Here is a 19,797-nt window from a genome sequence, read left to right as displayed (position 1 = left end):
AAACCAAAGCGTCGTTGATCCTTCAGAGGATTGAGCAGTATGGTAATAAAGCTTATCATATAATAAATTCATACGTCTCTGGACTATTTTTCATACGCTACAGTACATGTTATACATACATGTCTCAATTCTGAATCGTACTTTATTTACTAACAAGGACATTAACTCAAAGCTTTTTCTACACGATGATAACGAACTGGTGGATCTGCATCTTGATTTGAGTATTCAGACTTTGCTTCAAATTTACTTTCGTCGTTGGGCACAATGGGCTCTTTCAAGATGGGCTCAGTGTCGATAACTTCTTTTTTGACAACAGGTTCCTCCTCTTGATGGACAGCAGGTGCTTGAATTACAATCTGATCTTTAATATCCTCATATCCACTTTCGTCATTAGGTACAGTAGGGCCCTCTTTCTCCTTTTCAGTAGCAACAGGTAAGGGTATTTCGACTTGCTGCTTGTCAACAACTGCCGTGACAATAGGCGTTTCCTTGACCTTTTCTTCCTCTTCATTGTCATCTTCCTTCAGAGGAACAGCAGGCTCAGGGAAACCGTCGTCTTCAACATCATGCTCAACCTGAGTACTGAACATTTGCTCCTCTTCCTCTTCCTCCTTCTCGTCTTTTTTCTTTTTAATGGGTGCAGTCTGATCCTTGACCTTGGAGGCATCTTGCTTGATGGGAGCAGCAGCATTTACCTGTTCTTTTCCTTCTTGATCCAAATGAGCAGATGATTGAGGCGGAACAATGGCAGGCTCTTTGTTGACTTCAAACACGTCCTTGTCAGTGTGGATCTCAAAGACTTCCTTTTCATCGCGAACAGGCACAACATGCTTGTCAGTGGGAGCTACAATCACTTGCTCTTCTGCAGCATTGCATGTTGGGCAGTAAACAGCTTCCTTCTTATCAGCTTGGGGAGACTCCACCTCCATTTCAACGTACTCGGGTGTAGATGTGGGACGAACAGAGACAGGCTTGACGATATCTTGGTCATTGTCAACAGCATCTTTGGCAATGGTGGCTTCAGTCTTGATAGATCTAGTAGCACTGGTAGTGGAAGCTGATGCAGTTGATGCATGTTTGACTAAAGTGGATTCAGCTTCTTCCTTTGCGGGAACAGCAGTAGATGCGGGTTCGGCAGATGAAGAGGCCTCTACTTTGGATTTGATAGTTTGCGTGGTCGCAGATGCAGCAGTAGTAGCAGCAGTAGTTGTCAATGGAATGTCAGAAGTGGCCTTGGTAGCATCAGTAATGGGTGTTTTTGTCTCTACGATGGACGATGCGACAGTCGACTTTGATGGCTCATTGCTCAAAGGTCTCTGAGGCAACAGAGTCAGGGCATGGTTGAATAACTGGCTTACGTGTGTTGTGCGATCTTTGACCAGTAACAACAAAGGCTTTATGTTGGTCTCCACAAAGCTTCTGAAGTTCTCGTCATAGAATTTGTTGACATGTGCTGTGGTAGGGTGTGTTTGAATGAATGGTATAAGTTGGTATTGGTAAAAGTCAACAATATTCCAGTAGATTTCAGTCAAGATAGGGAGCATATCTGTGTTTTCTGCACGGTGATAGTATTCGAGTACCTTTCTCACAGCTTCATCCTTTGCTTGCTTGACTGGAGGAGGCAAATTGTCCCATTGCTGCTTAGCAAAGAGTTGAACTTGAGTAGCTTGCTTGGATGCTTGTTGATAATAAGGTTGCAGTTGGATCTTGACTTGATCTGCGTGGATCTTGGACTTGGCGACAAGAGGGGACACGTTGGGCTCAATATGCTGAGCATACACATGTGAGGCTTGTTCATAACCCTTCTTCACTAGCGGTTTTCCGTGTTGATCATACAAGGACACCACTTTAACTTGAGCGGGTACTCCATAATCGCTGTACAAACTAGATGCCTTTGAGATAATAGGAGCCACATGAGGATCAATGTTGGATTGGTAGTAGTCTGATTTATACACTTTGTACAAATCTAATTTGATGGGATCAATACCTCCGCAAATGGCTGGTTTATCACTAGAATCATCGAAAGGAGAGCCGCAAGCATAAAAGAAGCTATAGCCGAGATAGCTGGCCAGTGACAACGAAAGAAAACGACGAAGAGACTTACTCTTGTTGCGTTTCTAGGGATGAAAGAGTCAACTCATCGAGGCAAGATTCCTGATTAATGAATATACATACAGCTTGAGCTCTTTGAGCATCTTGGATACCAAAGGATGGACTACTCGATGGGGATGGTACCTACAAGCAGATGTGATGAGTATCCAAACTCTAGTCGCAGCAAAATCCATAGTGAATAGTTACATTCTTTTTCTCTACGTAGCAGCATGTTAATATACATGTAGCCCATTTTCTCGACAATCACATGCGCATGATACTACTTACTTTCGGCACGCTTTCCCTTTGATCCACTTGGTCCTGCTGCCCCTCCACTCTTGAGTTTTCTGCTATCTACAGGTTTAGTTGGCATGACTATAAAATATGATCTTTAGCAAAGAAAAAAGGTAAAGAAAGAAAACAAACAATTACACGCGCGCCTCACTTTTTGTTCTGATTGTGTGTGTGTGTGTGTGTGTGTGTGTGTGTGTGTGTGTGTGCCCCGGTTTTACTTTTTTTTTTTTCTTTAATGCAAGTGTCCGTGTTACATCAGATTCGGATCACTTTAGTATATATCTGTCGACAGGATTGGACACTATACCACATCCCAATGTATAGATTACATGAGATCATATGCCAACACAAAAGAGTAGATCCACTTTTTGAACCTTTCCTCAATGATGTAATTCAGGCTCACAAAAATAAGATTATCCATCCTCATAGCTTCATTTAGTATCCTTTTGCGTAACGACCATGAATTGTGATGCCAAAATCCGATCAAATCCCTAATGTGCGTCCACAAGACAATATTGGAATATGTGTGACCCAAGGTAGGCCATAGAAATGGCTTGAATAGCGCAAACCAGCAGTGTATGCATAGTTTAACTATGTTGCTAATCGCATCTACATTTCTTCCTACCGACTTTGATTTCTTTCATTCTTTTTTCACAGGCAAAAAATGAGGCGCATTTTGGAACTGTTACATGCATTTTGATATTCGATTTTTCCTGTTGCAATGGTACAACAACACGGGCCAATTCTTGCATTCGTACATGGCATATTTGTCAAATAGTTTACGAACTGATTGTAGTTTTCTCGGGAAGCAATGTGGCTATTAAGTGGCCAAGATACTCAGGGGGTATAGTAACAAATGGCATACAAACATGATTATACGGCCAAACGTCTAAGAATGACTTGAATCAGTTGATTCTATGTTCCTACATGCCTACTAGAAGCAAAGGCGTGGAAGAATTCTATCAATTGATTCCTCCTTCAACCTTCCAGCAATGCCCTCGTTTTAGGACCAACACCATTGTACCTTGTGGTATAGATTATAAACTTGTACACATCAACTTCTCTCTCGATAGTTCAATCATATTAATGATAAGCAAATAACTAACGTTTTATCTATTAAACATTTTGCATGTTGAATGAATTTGTCCACCTTGTTAGCTTTGATCGTACTCCCTGGCCGCTTTGGGCATCATTATCTTGTACCACGTAAATGGTGCTCGAGTTTCAGTAAGCTCATCAGCCCGCATGTTCATCTGAAGATTGATAAGCAACCGAACGTAGACCACTTATGGCATGATTTTTGGATAGAGCAGAAGATCTGATAAACTTTATAAGCAGAATAAATATAGATAATATGTACAAGAGTTTATTAAATGTTTGTTAATGTTAAGTATATACAATAATGCAAGATATAAAGTTATTTAGGCGGTAATCAGTTCAGCTACCAAAGCAGTAACCTTTTCAGGGAATTCACGTTTGAGCATCAACTCAAAGATCTCCTTGGCTTCAGCCATCATCTTGTTATCAACATAGGCACGTACCATGGCTTCATAGGTACTAGGTTCGCGAATCACAGTGCAGGAGGAGGGTTGGTCATTGGTGATCTTGTCGTCTGTCATAGCATCAAACATAGCCTTTGCCTTTTCCAAGAGGCCTTTTTGCCCATACCCACGGATAAAGACGTTTTCGATATAAGGAGAAGTGCTCTTTTCAATAACAGTTTGCATCTTGCTATAAAGTTGCTCAGCACGAGTCAACTGGTCATTGCTTACAAGCGTGTCGAGCATAGCTTGGTACACAACCTCATCCTTGGCTACATGCTTGTCATCCATATCTTGAAAGACGCGATCAGCGCTCTTGACATCACGTTGGAGAGTTCCATAAGAGTAGATCAACGTAGCATAATGAGTGGCTTGAGGACGAATGTGATCGCAACGTTCCATATCGCTCAACATGCGGTGAGCAGTAGGCATATCATAGGGGGCAATCAAGGAATAGGCTTCCATCAAAAGCTTGTAGGTATGAGCAGAGGGCTTGATATGACGGCGACGCAGTTCAGCAAAGTATTCCAAGGCACATTCGCGGTCAGGTTGTTGGCGAACATAGAATTGAATCATATTGTTGAATGGACCCACACGAGGTTGGAAGGAGGGAGAAGCCAGCATTTCAGTAAACAGTTTTCGAGCCAAGGGTTCAGAACCAGCACGGACACAGGCAGAGATAATAGCACCATAAGTAATAGAGTTGGGCATCACCTTGAAATGTTGCATCTCCTCAAAGAGCTTCATGGCAGCATCCAACTTGCGAGCCTTGGCCAGCTTAGAAATAACAACGTTGTAAAAGAAAGTAGTAGGCTTGACATCGCGGCGCTTGGCTTCATCGTAAATGGTCAAAGCATCAGTGGCTTCATCAGTGGCACACTTGGCACTACCAAGCAATAAACTAGCATAGCCGTTACCATCAGGATAGCGACCCATCAACTTGATTTGTTCGTAGTATTTTTTGGCATTCACCATATCGCCTTGCTGAGCATAACCAATGAGAATACTGTTTGTCATCATGTAGATGGCACGTTCCATGCGTTGAGAGTCCAAACCAGATTCCTTGAAGCATTTGATAGCAAGACGGTACATGGTTACAGCAACGTCCAGATGTCCTTGCTTGCCAACAAAAGCAATGGCATCACGAAGAGGCTCAGCAGTAGGCACCAAGTGAGCATCAATAATACGAGTACGGAAGATATCAAGCGACTCTTCCAATTGACCGTGGATAGCAGCCTTCATGACAGCAGCAGAAGCATCCTCAGATTCAGAGACAGTGCCAGCAGAAGCAGGGTTGGCAACAATGGCAGCAAAACCTTCCACCTTGTTGAAAAGAGCATCCCACTTGTGGGCAGCCTTTTTGTCACCAATACGATTAAAGTAGGCAGAGACACGAGACTTGATACTGGGGCACACCTTCAAGTTCTTGTTCGTCATTTCGGACTGAAGGCAAAAGACAAAGATGTTGGTAGGAGAAAGAGAAGACTTGCTGCGAGAAGCATCAGAGGCAATGGTGATGGAGGCATCAAACAAGATGGCGTAGTCAGATTGGTTGACAATGCCATGGTTAGCATCAAACTCATAGTCCTCAATCAAAGTCTTCGCTAACTGAACAGGCAAACCATGAGGGCAGTGAGGAGTCATCATACGAGCAACTTGCAATGTTTGTTCGAAACAGCCCTTGGCAGCAGCAGCCACTTGAATAGAAGCATTCTTGATTTGAGCTATACCCTTGGAAAGAGAGCGAGCCTTCATAGCCTCGAGAACACAATGAAGAGCAGTAATAGCATCAGCAACTTGGCCATGTTTGGCAAAGTGAGTAACAATGCGCTCAGCCAAGATGGAATCAGGCTCAAGACCGGCATGACGCATATCATTAACTACCTCAATTACCTTGCTGCTGTTGCTAGCATCCTTGAGACATAACAAGGCATAGTTGGCCAAGTTACCATAAGACTTGGAGATATCAGTTTGAATAAGAGCTTGATACATCTCAGTAGCTTCCTTGTAGAGACCCAATTGGCAGTAAGAGGAGAGGACAGGGCCATAGCTGCTAGCATCAGGCTGAGGATAAGAGGCCTTCATGGAAGCAATGAGCTCTTTGGCTTGATCCAGTTGGTTCTTGATACAGTAGTAGCGGATGATGGAGTTGTAAGGGATAGTAGAGACCTTGACATCGCCGGATAACATGTCTTCTTGAACAATCTTGAGAGCACCTTCAAGATGGTGGCACTTGAGGTGGGCATCAACAAGAGCATTGTAAACATAAGAAGCATCATGAGGACCAACACTGTCTTTAAGTTGCGTGTATTTATCAAAATAGACCAAAGCAGAGGGTAAATCACCAACACGGCCAAACAAATTGATGAGGGCAGCAAATGTAGCAGATGTGGGGATGGAATGGAGCTCTAATTGCTGATAGACATGGAGTGATTGCTCAGTATTACCATAGTGCGACAATACACGTAAGATCTGATTATAGAGCTCGACATCAAAGAATTGCACAAGGTTTTCAGATACGGCAGCGTCAAAGATAACCAAAGCCTTTTGCAAGTTTTCCTCAGATTCCAATTCAGCCATGTTATTCGACTTGTTTTGATGGCTGGAAGAGCGAGCATTTTGGCGCTTCAGCATGGCAATCACCTTTTGGACCTCGACATCACGCTTACACAAGGTACGGATGAGTATAGTGTATGTGGAACTACTGGGCTGGATATCAGAGCGGAGCATCTCATCGTAAACTATTGTAATACATTAGTTATCTGATTAAACAGTGCAAGGCTCTCACTCAAACTTACTTTTCAACATTGGGGTCAAAGGAGTGCCATCACGGCGAAGACTGGCATAAGAATCAAAGATGAGGTTGTAAGTATGATCAGTGAATAGGAGACCTTCCTTCTGAAGAGCAGCATATTCAGACATGAGAAGTTTGAGTTGGCCATGACGTTTCACAGTCAAGATGCGGTCATTTGCTTCAAATGCTTGAGAGGTCATAGGAGCTTGAGGATAAGATTTTGGGGAAGGAGGAGGAGTGATCATATCGGTAGGCGCACTATATACAATGTTGAAGACGGGCTCTTCCTTTTCCTCGTCTGGAGTGTGATGAGATCGCGCTGATGTGGCTTTAGTGAGCAGGTCATGCTTCTGATGCTCCCAGTTCTGTTGAGCAGGAAGGGTGACAGAGGAGATGCTATTGGTAGATGTTGTAGAAGAACGACGACGTGATTGTTGCTTATGCTTATTGTTACGACGAGATGTGTGTTTGTTGTGAGGGTTAAGAGCAGCAGTAGTAGCCTTGGATGTAGATGTAGTTTTCATGATTTGCATTATGGATGATTTATAGTACAAGTGTAATTATTTTAAGAGATGTTGATTAAAGAGAAAAAACTAAAGATGAACAAGGAATTTGTTCTGTCTATTTATAACAAAATGAATATGATGTTTATTAGAATATGGCCAATCAGATAAAGTGTGTATATCTGATCCTAACAGGTGACCCTAACAACAAATTAAAGTTCAAACGTCTTGTTTTGATTATCTGATTCTAGAGCTCCGGCCCCCTGCTTTACATCAGTCCATCAAGTGTTTACTAAATTTCAATCCACTAAGCTAATAAATAAATGCTAAACACTAATTGCATTTTACATTTTGATGGTGCGATTTTTCACTTATGCTCTACCAAAGATCTGATAAAGAATTTTACGAGACTTTTTTTTTTTTTTTTTTGATAAAAAAAGGGGGCCCGGGTACAGCAAAAACATATTATCAGATCCTTTCATGTGTCATATTGGAGGATAAAAATATATGGCCTTCTTGTACATGAGTCATTATAAAAAAAGAAGAAGCGTGTAACCACGTTTGATATTAACGATTATACCCGACAATCCAATGTTATAACGGAATGTTAAAATAAGATTACTGAATGAATAATCAAATAGATCTGATAAAAATTATGGGGGGGGGGGGCTTGCAGAGACTTCTTTTTTTATCTTACTCTGGCCCACTTATACTAAAGTAACTACTATTCAAATGGAAGGAAAAGCACGGTAATGCTATATGTCAACTCAAGATCTGGTAAAGAAGGGAATACTGTTGGACATGTCATAATCACATCAACTTTGATTTCACCATCACGAAACGCATCTACGTTTGTAAATCAAGGTCGCTGCATCCTTGCGCTCTACATCGTCATCGAAAGATAAAGATTTCACACGCCAATGCTGTTTTTTAACTTGGTTTGTCTTGGAATATGGGGGGAGAAGGTGGGATGTTTGAAAATATGATGATTAAACCAACCATCAAAGATCTGATAAATCCTTTTTCCCGAAATAAGCACATATTGTAATCTAGTACTACATTATTAAAACACTGAGGCTGAACCTTATACATCATCCCATGTAATCTATTTTTTATGATGTTTATATTGGATAGATGAATGAAAGCATGCTTGATGATCAAGCAATATTACTTTGCTAGTATAAATGTGCATCGTTAGATGTAAGTTTATGTTGAAAGAGAGTCAAAGCTGTAATCTCAAACATAAAGGAATGGCATTCAGAAGGTAGATGTTCCAGGAATTCCAGCTAAATTAATTATCAGATCTTTTTTTTTTGTATTCTAAAATGATAGTGATGGTGTAATATATGGATAGTTTATCCTGTGTCATCCTCAGAAGTTGATCCAAATACATGAAAAAATTCTTTATCAGATCTTTTTCATGAACCCCCACATGATTAATGATTGCATAAGATCTGATAAATAGTATGGTTCCCTTTTCTTTAAAGAATGCAAGAGCGGAAATAAATTAAAGTTTAATTTTGTCTCGCCAGAGATCTTTTGATCTTTTTGATCAAAGAATCTGCCACCTTCTCCAGTCTGGTTAAAACGAAAATTCTTATCAGATCCTTGCTTGCGATATTTTTTGTTTACACAAACATTGAGATTGATCTTATTCTCATTTTTAAAATAAACATCTTGCTCTTTCCTTGCAGGAATAAACCATTAATAGAGAAATTCTCTCTTTTACGGAGCAAATGTTTGCAATAGGCACAACATTTTCTGTGCACTGAATATTGTATGATTGCATCGAAGGCTAAGATTGCTGGGAAAACGATATAAATATTTAATGAGTACTGATGAGAGCAACCTGAGAAATATAAATGCGCTGATTGCTTCAAGTCAATTCTTCCCAAATCATTTGCTACATGTTTTACAGGCCTAGATTATGATTCACCCCGCTTTTTCCTAGTTCATGGCCTTTGAAACCTTAATGATCGTTATCAGATCCTTTTTATTGTCAATCTTTGATGATGACACTGGAAATATGTCGCTTTTAGTGCGACGTTACTTTCTGCATAAAGATAAACGAGTCTATCTACTTCACTAATTTGTTTCCATGACAACAATCCGTAACTTGCAAATTTAGTGCTTGCCAGCTCATATCTATCCATTTGTAATTAAGCCACGATTTTTCGCGCAATCATTGCAGTCATGCTTCTGCTCTTCCGTACCTTTGAAGTCATAATAATTCTTTTCAAAATCTAAGTAAGATAAGCTGTTTTTGATAAGTAAATTCGTAGCAGTGAGGCTGTGAAAACATGGCTTTTGATTCATTAATAGCAGTGTTGGCAACCAAATAGATGATAAAATTTTTTTCAGTTGTGGCCTTTTGCCAAAGAATAAACCGTCTTCTAACGACAATTTATTGATCCCATTTGTAAAGCGTATTCAACGCAACGGAACAAGTGGGCAATTTGCGTCAGATTGATTCGTCTATGACATCTTCTGATATTGTCATCATCAGCTCATATTTTATGCTTATTAGGTAAAATGCCAACATTACAAGCAGAGAATTTTTCGAAAGCTTTATGCAACACTAATGCCTTAAGTTTCGTCCTCATGTTGAAGGCTATTATGAGTATTAACATGAAATTAGACTTTTCATGCGCCATTCTCTCGAACTTATTTGACATGGCTAGCTTCAATGACAAGATTAGTACGTTTTCAACCGTTGCTGTCGCTATAGTATCCCTTAAATATGCTGATTATCTATCAAAGTAAGTATCACAACACTTTCGACTATGGTTTCAGCTCTCAATCAATCAATGCAACGATATATAATAGTGATGGTATACTCACCAGATGATTCATCTTCATGATGATGATTAGTAGCGGCTCAGTTTGTCAATTTGTTTTCTGTAAAAATGCAATAATGCGTGTAAATCTTGCTTCAGATTCATTCCTTTCTCTTTAAACATCTTGCCAAAAATGAATTTGGTTTTCTCATAGAGAAAAAAAAAAGAGGGATAAACAAAAGAATGTTAATTTGATTCCGGCAATTCAAGATAGTTTTTTTTACATATATTTTAATGTAAACTATGTTGCTCACCAACATCATATCTAAATATTTATATTTCTGTAATACAGATGCTTTTTTCATCCTGAACATTTATTCAATATTGCTGAATTCAGGGCGAGTGACAATGCATGCACTTCGATTTACTGTCGCTAATGGTTACCTCTACTAAAAGCCACCAAATAAGTGCATCTGAAGCAGGATGTTGAAAGTGACAAAATCGACAATCGATTAATAGTTCAGTTGAGTAACGAAAGCGACATGAACAGAACAAAAGATTATAGTGAACGAGTGTTTATGCACTGGATGGCTCTCTACCTTCGCGTCGCTTTGGTGAGAACCAACCTGCGCAGCGGCAGCTCACACTACCAATTGCCCTTGCGTATCTTACCAAAGCACTGCTACTTTCATGTTGACCCTCCACTTACACATGAAAACACTTTATATTACCTGTGGATCTAATTCTTATGTGATGATCTACATCCATATACTCGCAGCTCCTTCATATACGAGCAAGCATACTGGAACTTCCCCTTTTTAGTTCTTAGTGTCCCTGACACAGCAAAATGAGTATATTTGAGTCGCGTTTTCTTGCGTTAGAGGTCGTTCTAAGCTGTCAGAATAGTACCAAACAGTTGCTCTTGCCTAGCGGCAACTTGCTGACGCTTTTGCTCAACTTTTTGGGGACCAAAAAAACATGGCCAAAACTCGACCAAAAAGCATGAGGTATCCCTCGTGGTTTTCATCGAAAATCAAATGATCACGTTTTTTACCTTGATAATGAAGACTTTTACTATGGTATGTATTGAATCAAATTGTTTCTATCGATCCAACGTAGCTCCTGAAATCATCTTTGTGGGACTCTGATATGTAAAATTTCGACATTTTGGCCAGAAACTCCTTTTCATATTTTCGTAAGTTACTCAATAAGTTTGTTGAAAACATCCATCTAACTTGGTACCATTGAATGCGCCTTGAGAAGCACTCCAAGAAAGCTTAAAGAAGCATTTTTTTTTTGTAGGGGAGTCGAGCTCCAGGTTTTATTTAAAGTCCTTAAAATGTCATGCTGAGGGAAAGAAAAGACTGTTGGTGGACCCAATGTCTGCAATGAAGGGGAATAAGATATTTTGAACTAAGTTGGGAAAGAAATCTACTACTAATAAGGTGCGACTCCTAGAGCCAGTACAGTCTTGCGGAAATCGTCAAAATATAGATCATGGATAAGAGTACAAAACACCAAACGAGGACATCAGTACTACGTCAAAAAATCAAACAACTTGCGTTCACCAGGATTTGAACCGGGGATCCTCCTGTTGGCATACGGGAGTTCTACCACTTCGCCCTACCACCAGGGACTAGCTTAAAGAAGCATAGGATGATCAGTATGTTTTACTTAGTCGAATCCACTAAAATAGTTCAATCGAGTCGAAAACCATCAGAATTTGTCCAATCTGGAACAGACTATGAACCTGGGTTTGAATCAATTTTGGCTGGTGGGGCTGGCTGGCAAACTCAATACCCTTTTTATACAGCAGTACAGTAACAGATGCGTTTGAAGCCTATGGAAAGTAGGTGGCAAGTCATAGCACTATCGTTCATTATGCTCTTTTCTTGCGTTCTATATTTAATAAAGTTAGTATGGACACTACTGACAATTCATGGGCTGCATGAAAAGTCTGCAGTAACTAGTGGAATCTCTGAAGCTCCAAGCCGTCATTCAAAGAAAACGTTGACAGCATTGAGCAAAGGAAAGAGGGTAAAAATAACAGTGGTTTTTGCAGTAAAATCAGGTTTAGATAGATTTTGCAGTGAAATCAGGTTTAATGGATTTCACAAAAAAATAAAGCAATAGTAAAATACAATAGAAATCAACTGTATTTTATTTGTGTATAAAATGAACTGAAGATCCTGGAATTGGGTAAAAAAAAAAAGAAGAGTATTTATACATTTGCAACTAGCTTGTAGAATTAGTGATGTTAGAGAGCAATAGGTGCTGCTACTGCGATATCTGGCAAATGTTGTTGACGTTTGATTTAAAGTGGTAATCAACAACGCAAGAGCACTGGCCATAAGGGTCGATTTGAGTAACCTTGATGGGCTTGGGTGAGCTATCGTCATAGCATGGTTTAATGTAACCTTGATGGTTTAAAGTGTGATGTTTGTTATTGAAGTATGGAACCTGTGGAATTTGAGGCTTTATAGACTAAAATTCATGGAAAAAAAAAGCATGAAAAAAACAGTAAAGTCAACTTGATAAAGGTATGTTTTATTATCAAACTGACAGGTGTAAAGTAAACTGAAGTTTCTCTACTGGCCAGGTAGATGATCCTTCTTATATACTGTAACAATTGATAAAAGTTCTGTTAATTAGATTGACAAATATTGTAACTAAAATCATACAAATAAATATATCAGTAAATTATCAGTTTATCATTCTGTGCAAAATTAAGACGATCCTTTACTGAATGAATTGTGGTCCCATTTATATCTTTGTGAATAATGTCAAATCCCGAGGTGTAAAGTCAAGTGTGATGATCCAGTAGATTGTCGTAAATGATATGTGTAAATAATCTACAGTTACGTGTAATTGTAACCGCTCTTGTATGTCATTGAATTAAGTGGTATTGTTTCAGTAATAGTCATCCTACTAGTTGACTATTTGATGGGTCTTGGTGTGCGTGTAGACTATAGTTTGATGTGCGCTTAGTAGTGTATGTAAAAACCGATGAGATGTTGATGTGTCGTATTAGGTGTGATATAATGGATTATGGTGTGAAATGCATCAAATGAAAATAAGAAACCAAATTTACTGCTTTATTATGGCTTTTCACGTTTGCTTCCTTAGGGTTATTATACCTGTTTAAGGTCAAGGTTAGCAAATGTTGTCTTGACACCACAAATCACTTAATCCACAGCTAAGTATAGCAGGTATAACATCATTAAAATTAGATGCAGTGTGTTCTTGGGACAAGGGCTTGCAGTCTCTAATTTGCTACTACGACGCTTTTATGTTCAAGGCTTCCAGTACTTATTACTTGCCCATTTATCTCGCTACGCTCGATGTCGGCGTCGCCCTGCGGGCTCTCATCGAAGCCGTTTTAAATCAGACATTATAACATTTTGGTATATCAAGTAGATTTTAAACAATTTATTATTAGTTAGTAACAGAAAGGTTGTATCAGAGCCAGGAGGAGGAGAGGAGGTATCTCCCTTAGTATCCTTTTTGCTTACGTTGATATTAAACAAAGCCTATTATTGGGACAATGCGAAAGAAATTCAAATTTTATGCAGTATTTGTATATCATAAATGCCATTTTTTGATAATAGAATTGTCATATCATTCACTGCTGCTGATGCTCTTAATAAGATGGCGACATAAAGCTGGTCATAAGTAAATAAAGGACTTGTGTAAGATCTACAGCGACTTTTCTGAGGTGTTGACATTGCAAAAGGCTTGCTTGTAACAAAAGCACCCAAAAAAGTATTTGGGTTAAGCAATTACCCTTTCAATTCCATGATCCCCATTTAATCAACATCGCAATCATCATTATCATCAACAGAAAGGCATTTACGTCAGCCATCAGCAATGCCGCCGCCAAAATTAATTCAACCTCAGCTTATTTTTTTTCTGCTCAAGATTGGACAGATCTCGCCTTTTTTCGACTTCTTTAATCTATTTTTTGGTATTCGACTATATGAACTGTGATGATCACCCTACGCTTCCTAATACATTCTTGAAGTACTTTTCAAGGCGCTTCCGACGGTGCTAACTGTAATAAGTGTTTTGATTGAAACTATTGAGCAATTCAATAAAATTTGAAATGAGGTTTTTAGCGAAAATAGCCATATTTTGTATATGAAAGCCTCATAACAGTGGTTTCAGAGGTTGCTTTGGATCGAGAAAAACATTTTAATTTGATATATGCCATAGTAAAATTCTTTATTTTCAAGGCGAAAAATGCGATCCTTTGATTTTCGTAAAAAACCATGAGGGGTACCTCATGCTTTTTGGTTGATTTTTGGCCATATTTTTTAGGTTCTCAAAAGGTTGAGCAAAGGTGTCAGAAAGTTACTACTACTCAAGTGCAATTGTTTGGCGTTATTCCGGTGGCTCAGAAAGGCCTACAGGTCAAGATATGAAGGCTTGAAAACTGTCCAATTTGGTTATATTTTGCTTTATGGCGTTTATTTACACGGCATGAACCGCATCTTTAGTAGCTAAAGTCGTCTGGAAGGGCAGTTCTGCAACCTGTGCAGCTTGTAATTTCAACAAGAGACATATTGATTTTGTAAGACTAATACATGCGAATTTTGATGCCCTATGTTGCTGGTAAGCTTATTATTAACAATGCAAATGAGAACCCGAATTTGCTGCTTGAACACTATGGTTGTACACCTTTGCTTGGCTACGGTAAAATCGATTAGGACTAATATTAACAAATGTTGAATTAGATGCAATATCACTACACTTGACGACGGTGTCACTCTGCGGGCTGTCGCCGTAGACATTCCAAATCACTAACAATAATAAACTCTGCTATATATATGTAGATTTTAAACAATCCATTATTAATAAAGAAAGAGAGAAATCGAATTTACTACTTAGATACTACGATTTTGCATATTCGCTTCGCAACAATCAAGCCCTCGTATAGATCAATACTATGAAAGGCTGGGCTGGATTATATGTGAATACAACACGTAGAAAGACATGGCTTACAGATTTACTGAGTTTATTAAAGATGGATGCATTGAATACCCCCCAAAGAGTAGCACGCTTTATTATGTTGCCTTTGTTGCAGAAGCGGGCCCATACTGTTTAATTTTATTAATAGGATGCTATCTATTACACGGCATGAGATAGTAAAAAGATAACATACATGAAAAATTGTTTTTTAATACTATACGATACAATGTTTGCCACAATATTCATTAGATACTGTTTCTCAATCGCTTGATGACCGTGTGGAATATACAAAATAATCCAATCAGACTGTAGATAATAATCTTCATAAACTGCTACTGTAGTGGAATTAGGTTCTCGAAACTTTGTGGTACTATATTCGCTTTTACTATGTCATCGCGTTGTTGAACAGTTCGTAATATATGAATGTTATTTTGAATGTGTATGTTATATCAAATGTCATAGCAAGGTCTCACACTAAAGGTTTTAGGCTATTCTTGGGTCCTTTGGGTAAATCATGCTAATCATGATTTACAAATCAATTGTTGGGTAGATAGTAAACCTATTTGTATTATAGTTCATCATCATGCTGTAAACCCTAGCATAATGAAAAGTATATAAATGCATCCTTGGGATGCATTCTCAATAAAAGTGTAATTCTTTGGCAGATTCAATTTTACATTGTATTTTGACATAACAGTGTACTAGAGCTGATTCGTTTAAAAGTTACTGGCAGATAAATGTAAAATTATCAAAAAGTTTCCGCATAGAATGTTACAAAGTGTTTGTTATTTAATGGTGTTGTGAGTATAAGTAACAGATTTAGATAAATGTATATGTCTCAGCAGTATAAGTGAGAAAAAAAAATAACCTTTATTATTTTTGATATTCATATTAACTATAAAAGTTACTAACAAAGTCTGTGTGCACCTGTGTCGTATGTATAGGTATAGTTTTAGAGTAGACTTAGATAAATGTATATAAAAGAATAGAATTGAGATATAAGATGATCTTTATTGTTTTGCAAACTAAGTTGATATTTATACTAAATTAAAAAAAGTTACACACAAAGTCTGTGTGTACCTGACACCTGACAATGAAAAAAAAAAAAAGGGAGGGGAGCTTGCTTCTTTTATACTGACGCCGAAAGCTCACGTCTGGGCCACACTTCTTTATATAAAGACGCTGATGGTCTCACGTCTGACATATAACTAACATTGAACCCTTATATATGGTGAGAAAATCTTAATATTGTCAAATTGTGGTTTTTCTTAAATATATCACATTTTCATGGGTAAGAATGTAATGAATTGAAAAGTTTGAAATTGATTTGATCGACTTGACTATTCCCAATAACGGAAAATAATTTAGTTAAATTGTAATGGCAGAAGGTTCTTTAGATTATTCCGGTAATATAAGTATTGCTAGTTGCTGACTAGCAAATTCAGAGTGAATTCTTTTGGAGTTGTACTGTATAAACGTGCATTCAACTACTATCAAGGTAAGCTCTAGGCCATGGTATGGTATAGCACCACGGAGGTTTCATATATCGGATACTGGAAAATATGAACACAAAAGCGCCATCGTAGTTAATCAGAGATTAAAGGCTCTTCTTCCCAGAACATGGCGTATCTGATCAAGTGATTTCTTGTTTGCTATTTGGCTATGGATTGCGTGATATGCTGTTTCAAGGCAACACTTGTTGGTATCATTGGCCTTGAGGGGGTTATACCGTAGTCAAACAAAGGTGAATGGCCATGACAATCAAGCATTTAATCCAACTTTTGTTAGCATTAATTTATATAAGGATTTTATCATAGGGAGGCGAAGGTGCAATACCGAAATAGTATTCAAGCATCTAGCCCAATACTTGATAACAGCGATTTTAAAGGTGGTTTTACCGTAGCGAAGCCAAAATGTAAAGTTTTAGTGTTTAAATAGCATATTCGCTTTCTCATTTCCATTATCATTAGCAGGCTTACCGACAACATAATAACGCATCAAAATTTACATGAGTTAGTCTCACCGAAATTGTGGAATACATCCACTATTATCTGCATTCCGACAGTTCATCCAGTTACCAGATTTAGATATAAACTATATGTACACTGGATTTGATGTACAGTACGATATCGATTTATACTATTGATGAATTCGTAATAATAAGTCGATGATAATAATCAGTTGTCAACTGTATCTAAAACGAAAGCAAAGAGCTTCTTTATTACAGGGCATCTAGCTTGCTTAAATATGGTAGATCCCTAGTCAATGACTACTACGTTGAGATGGTATATAAACAGCAGGCCACTGGGGCCTTATGGATTGTTCGTATAGCTTGTTGAGAGGCCACCTAAGTCGATATGTTTCATATAGTGTAGGTAGATCTCGGTATCTTGACATTGGGGAGATTGAATGTATTGTAGTTCCTGAGGCACCTGTGCACACACAATTGACTGGACTTGTAAACATAGATGTGATGTGATACGATAAACATCATCTATGCTGCTACACTGTAAAAGTGGCTTGAGGAGAAAATGAATATAGCCTAAGATGCATGCTTGTATGCAACAATGTTCAGGATAATAGATTGAATCTATTATCCTATCACCCAAATCAACCCATCTAATACCTTATCCTCACATCAGATCCCTCAATTTGAATAGTATATAAACCCTGTTATTTCCAATGTAATAAACGACATTCTTTACCTGATTAATTTCATACTCTTTTTTATAAATAATTTATTTCTAATAAATCACCTATTACGACCATCACGGGTGTGATTGAGTACACTGTGACCAGGAGTGATTCATTCACACGATGTGAGAGATAAGTGTGCATCTTTACTTTAGTATGCTTAAATGGTTATTGATATACATTTGAGCGCTTTTATTAATACATCCAAATAACATGAATTTGAATGAGAACTATTCGATGAATTTTGGTTTTCAATCAAATTGAGTTTGGGTGGCTGTTACATTGCAGGTACATCGCATGTTTGGCGGGACATTTGGTACTGGGAGAACCCTGTACCTAATGTACCGTACTACTGTAGTACCACCTATTATATAACATTCCCTGGAAAATACCGGTACATTTTAAAAAACATTGCTCACATAAAATTATTTACTGGATAATGAACTCAATGATTGCACCTTATATTACTCTTGAATAAAGAAGGATTTAAATTGTTTCTATCTAATTACGCTTTTATCATTACAAACGACAAAATCATGATAAATGACAGATCAACAGAAAACCAACCCGTTGTAAACCGTTTCTCTTTCAACCTCTCAGCCAATCAGATTGCTCAAAAACTCCGCTGACCTAAAAAAAAATTTGCGAGGGTTTCCCTCTGTTTTGATGTGAGGCAAAATTTTAAGCGCCGCTATAATAGCAATATAGCTGTCACTATCATCAAATTTCCCTCAGGTGCTAGAGCATGCCTTACTTACACCACCTAGCTTTAGATTCAGGCGTTGAGACTCTCAATCATCACTAAAGTAAGTAGCGATAACCAAGTGGAGGCAGCCTATCTACCTCCTAGCCTCGGATAAAGTCTTGTTGAGCTTCAGGGATAGGCACATCCACACAACGTAAGAAAGGTATGCTTCAAAAAAATATAATCAAAGAAAAAAGAACACTCACACAAAAAAGTGAGTCAAAAGAAAAGCATAACAAGTACATCATCAAAGATGTTCAGAACAGCTCGTTGTTGTTGCAACAAAATTGCATACATGAACGACGTTCATGGTAGTAATAGTCGGATGTAAAGCAACATGGCACAAATACGCACAACTGCAAAAGCAACAGTGGTATTATAAGTTTGCAATACAACATAATGACTAAGTTTGTTTCATGTGAAGCCACAGAGGAAACACCACCAACGAAAGAAAAAGAAAAAGAAGAAAAAGAAAAAAAGCGCAACAAGGCAAACATCATGAATGCATTATCACGAGAAAGGAAGTAACAAAATAAACGTTCAGAGAAGGTTTATATCATTGCAACCAAAAGAAAGAAGATACTTACCACTTATCACAGCTAGAGATAGACCAGAGGACGAGCATGCATCAAAGACAGTAAACCAGGAAGGACCATATCAGCAGCAGCAGCAGCAGCAACAACACCAGCACCATAGAGAAACCAACGAACGAGACGCCACCAGCAGAGACCAGTCAAAGACCAAAGAAATTGATTACTAAACCTATCACAATCATGGACAGACCAGAAGAGTATAGGCAATCACCAGAGATAGACCAGATAACAAGCATACGGCAAAGACAATAGACCAGGAAGCCCCAGATTATCAACAACACCAGCAGCAACAGCAACAGCAACAGCAACAGCAACACCAGCAGCAAAAACAACAGCGTAGAAAACCCGAAGAACGAGTGGCACCAGAGACCAAACAAAGACTAACGAAGTAGCTGCCAGAGATGGAGGCCAAAGAAGCAGCTACCAGACATAATAAACCATAGAGGCAAACAGCAGAGATAGCAGGGATGTAATGGTAGCAGCACCCTCGTCAAACAGGCAAAAAAATTATCGAAACCTAATAAACATATTTGATTAGTGCTTGTTCTACGTCTTTCTGTGCTCGCTGTCGAACGGTACCTGCTATATTCCACTTCAAAGAAATAGTATCAAGTACTTTTAACAGTGAAAGACCGTGTTATCAGAAGCTAGAATGTTATTTTCAATCAAAAGGGTTCCAAAACCAATGTGGTTTGATACTAAACGCGTTTTTCAAAAAGGGTAAAAAAAAGGAGGATATGGAAAATGAGAGAGCGCCCTATCCAAAGTCACGGCCAGTAGATTTGGTCCCAGTCTTC

At 38.5% G+C, this 19,797-nt stretch overlaps 3 protein-coding genes across 3 annotated transcripts; 1 reads left to right on the top strand and 2 right to left on the bottom strand.

Annotated features, from left to right (window-relative positions):
• Positions 1–161: 161 nt before the first annotated feature.
• Positions 162–2,464, bottom strand: fim1_1 (fimbrin; the record flags this gene model as incomplete). The annotated part of the gene is made up of 4 exons (XM_064827489.1): positions 162–2,117; positions 2,176–2,235; positions 2,299–2,309; positions 2,380–2,464. 4 exons carry the CDS (start codon positions 2,462–2,464, stop codon positions 162–164), a joined length of 2,112 nt encoding a protein of 703 aa, XP_064686773.1.
• Positions 2,465–3,806: 1,342 nt separating this feature from the next.
• Positions 3,807–7,244, bottom strand: ATC70_008236 (Methionine adenosyltransferase 2 subunit beta (Methionine adenosyltransferase II beta); the record flags this gene model as incomplete). Its single annotated transcript, XM_064827488.1, has 2 exons — positions 3,807–6,667; positions 6,725–7,244. 2 exons carry the CDS (start codon positions 7,242–7,244, stop codon positions 3,807–3,809), a joined length of 3,381 nt encoding a protein of 1,126 aa, XP_064686772.1.
• Positions 7,245–18,806: 11,562 nt separating this feature from the next.
• SEY1_2 (Dynamin-like GTPase that mediates homotypic ER fusion) lies at positions 18,807–19,392 on the top strand (the record flags this gene model as incomplete). The annotated part of the gene is made up of 3 exons (XM_064827487.1): positions 18,807–18,931; positions 19,011–19,139; positions 19,221–19,392. 3 exons carry the CDS (start codon positions 18,807–18,809, stop codon positions 19,390–19,392), a joined length of 426 nt encoding a protein of 141 aa, XP_064686771.1.
• Positions 19,393–19,797: the final 405 nt, after the last annotated feature.

This window comes from Mucor velutinosus (assembly GCF_035048745.1).
Source record: "Mucor velutinosus strain NIH1002 chromosome Unknown tig00001561, whole genome shotgun sequence".
NCBI classification, from domain to species: Eukaryota; Fungi; Mucoromycota; class Mucoromycetes; order Mucorales; family Mucoraceae; genus Mucor; species Mucor velutinosus.
Note: the sequence above shows the minus strand (reverse complement) of the source record. Positions and strands in the feature narration are given on the sequence as shown.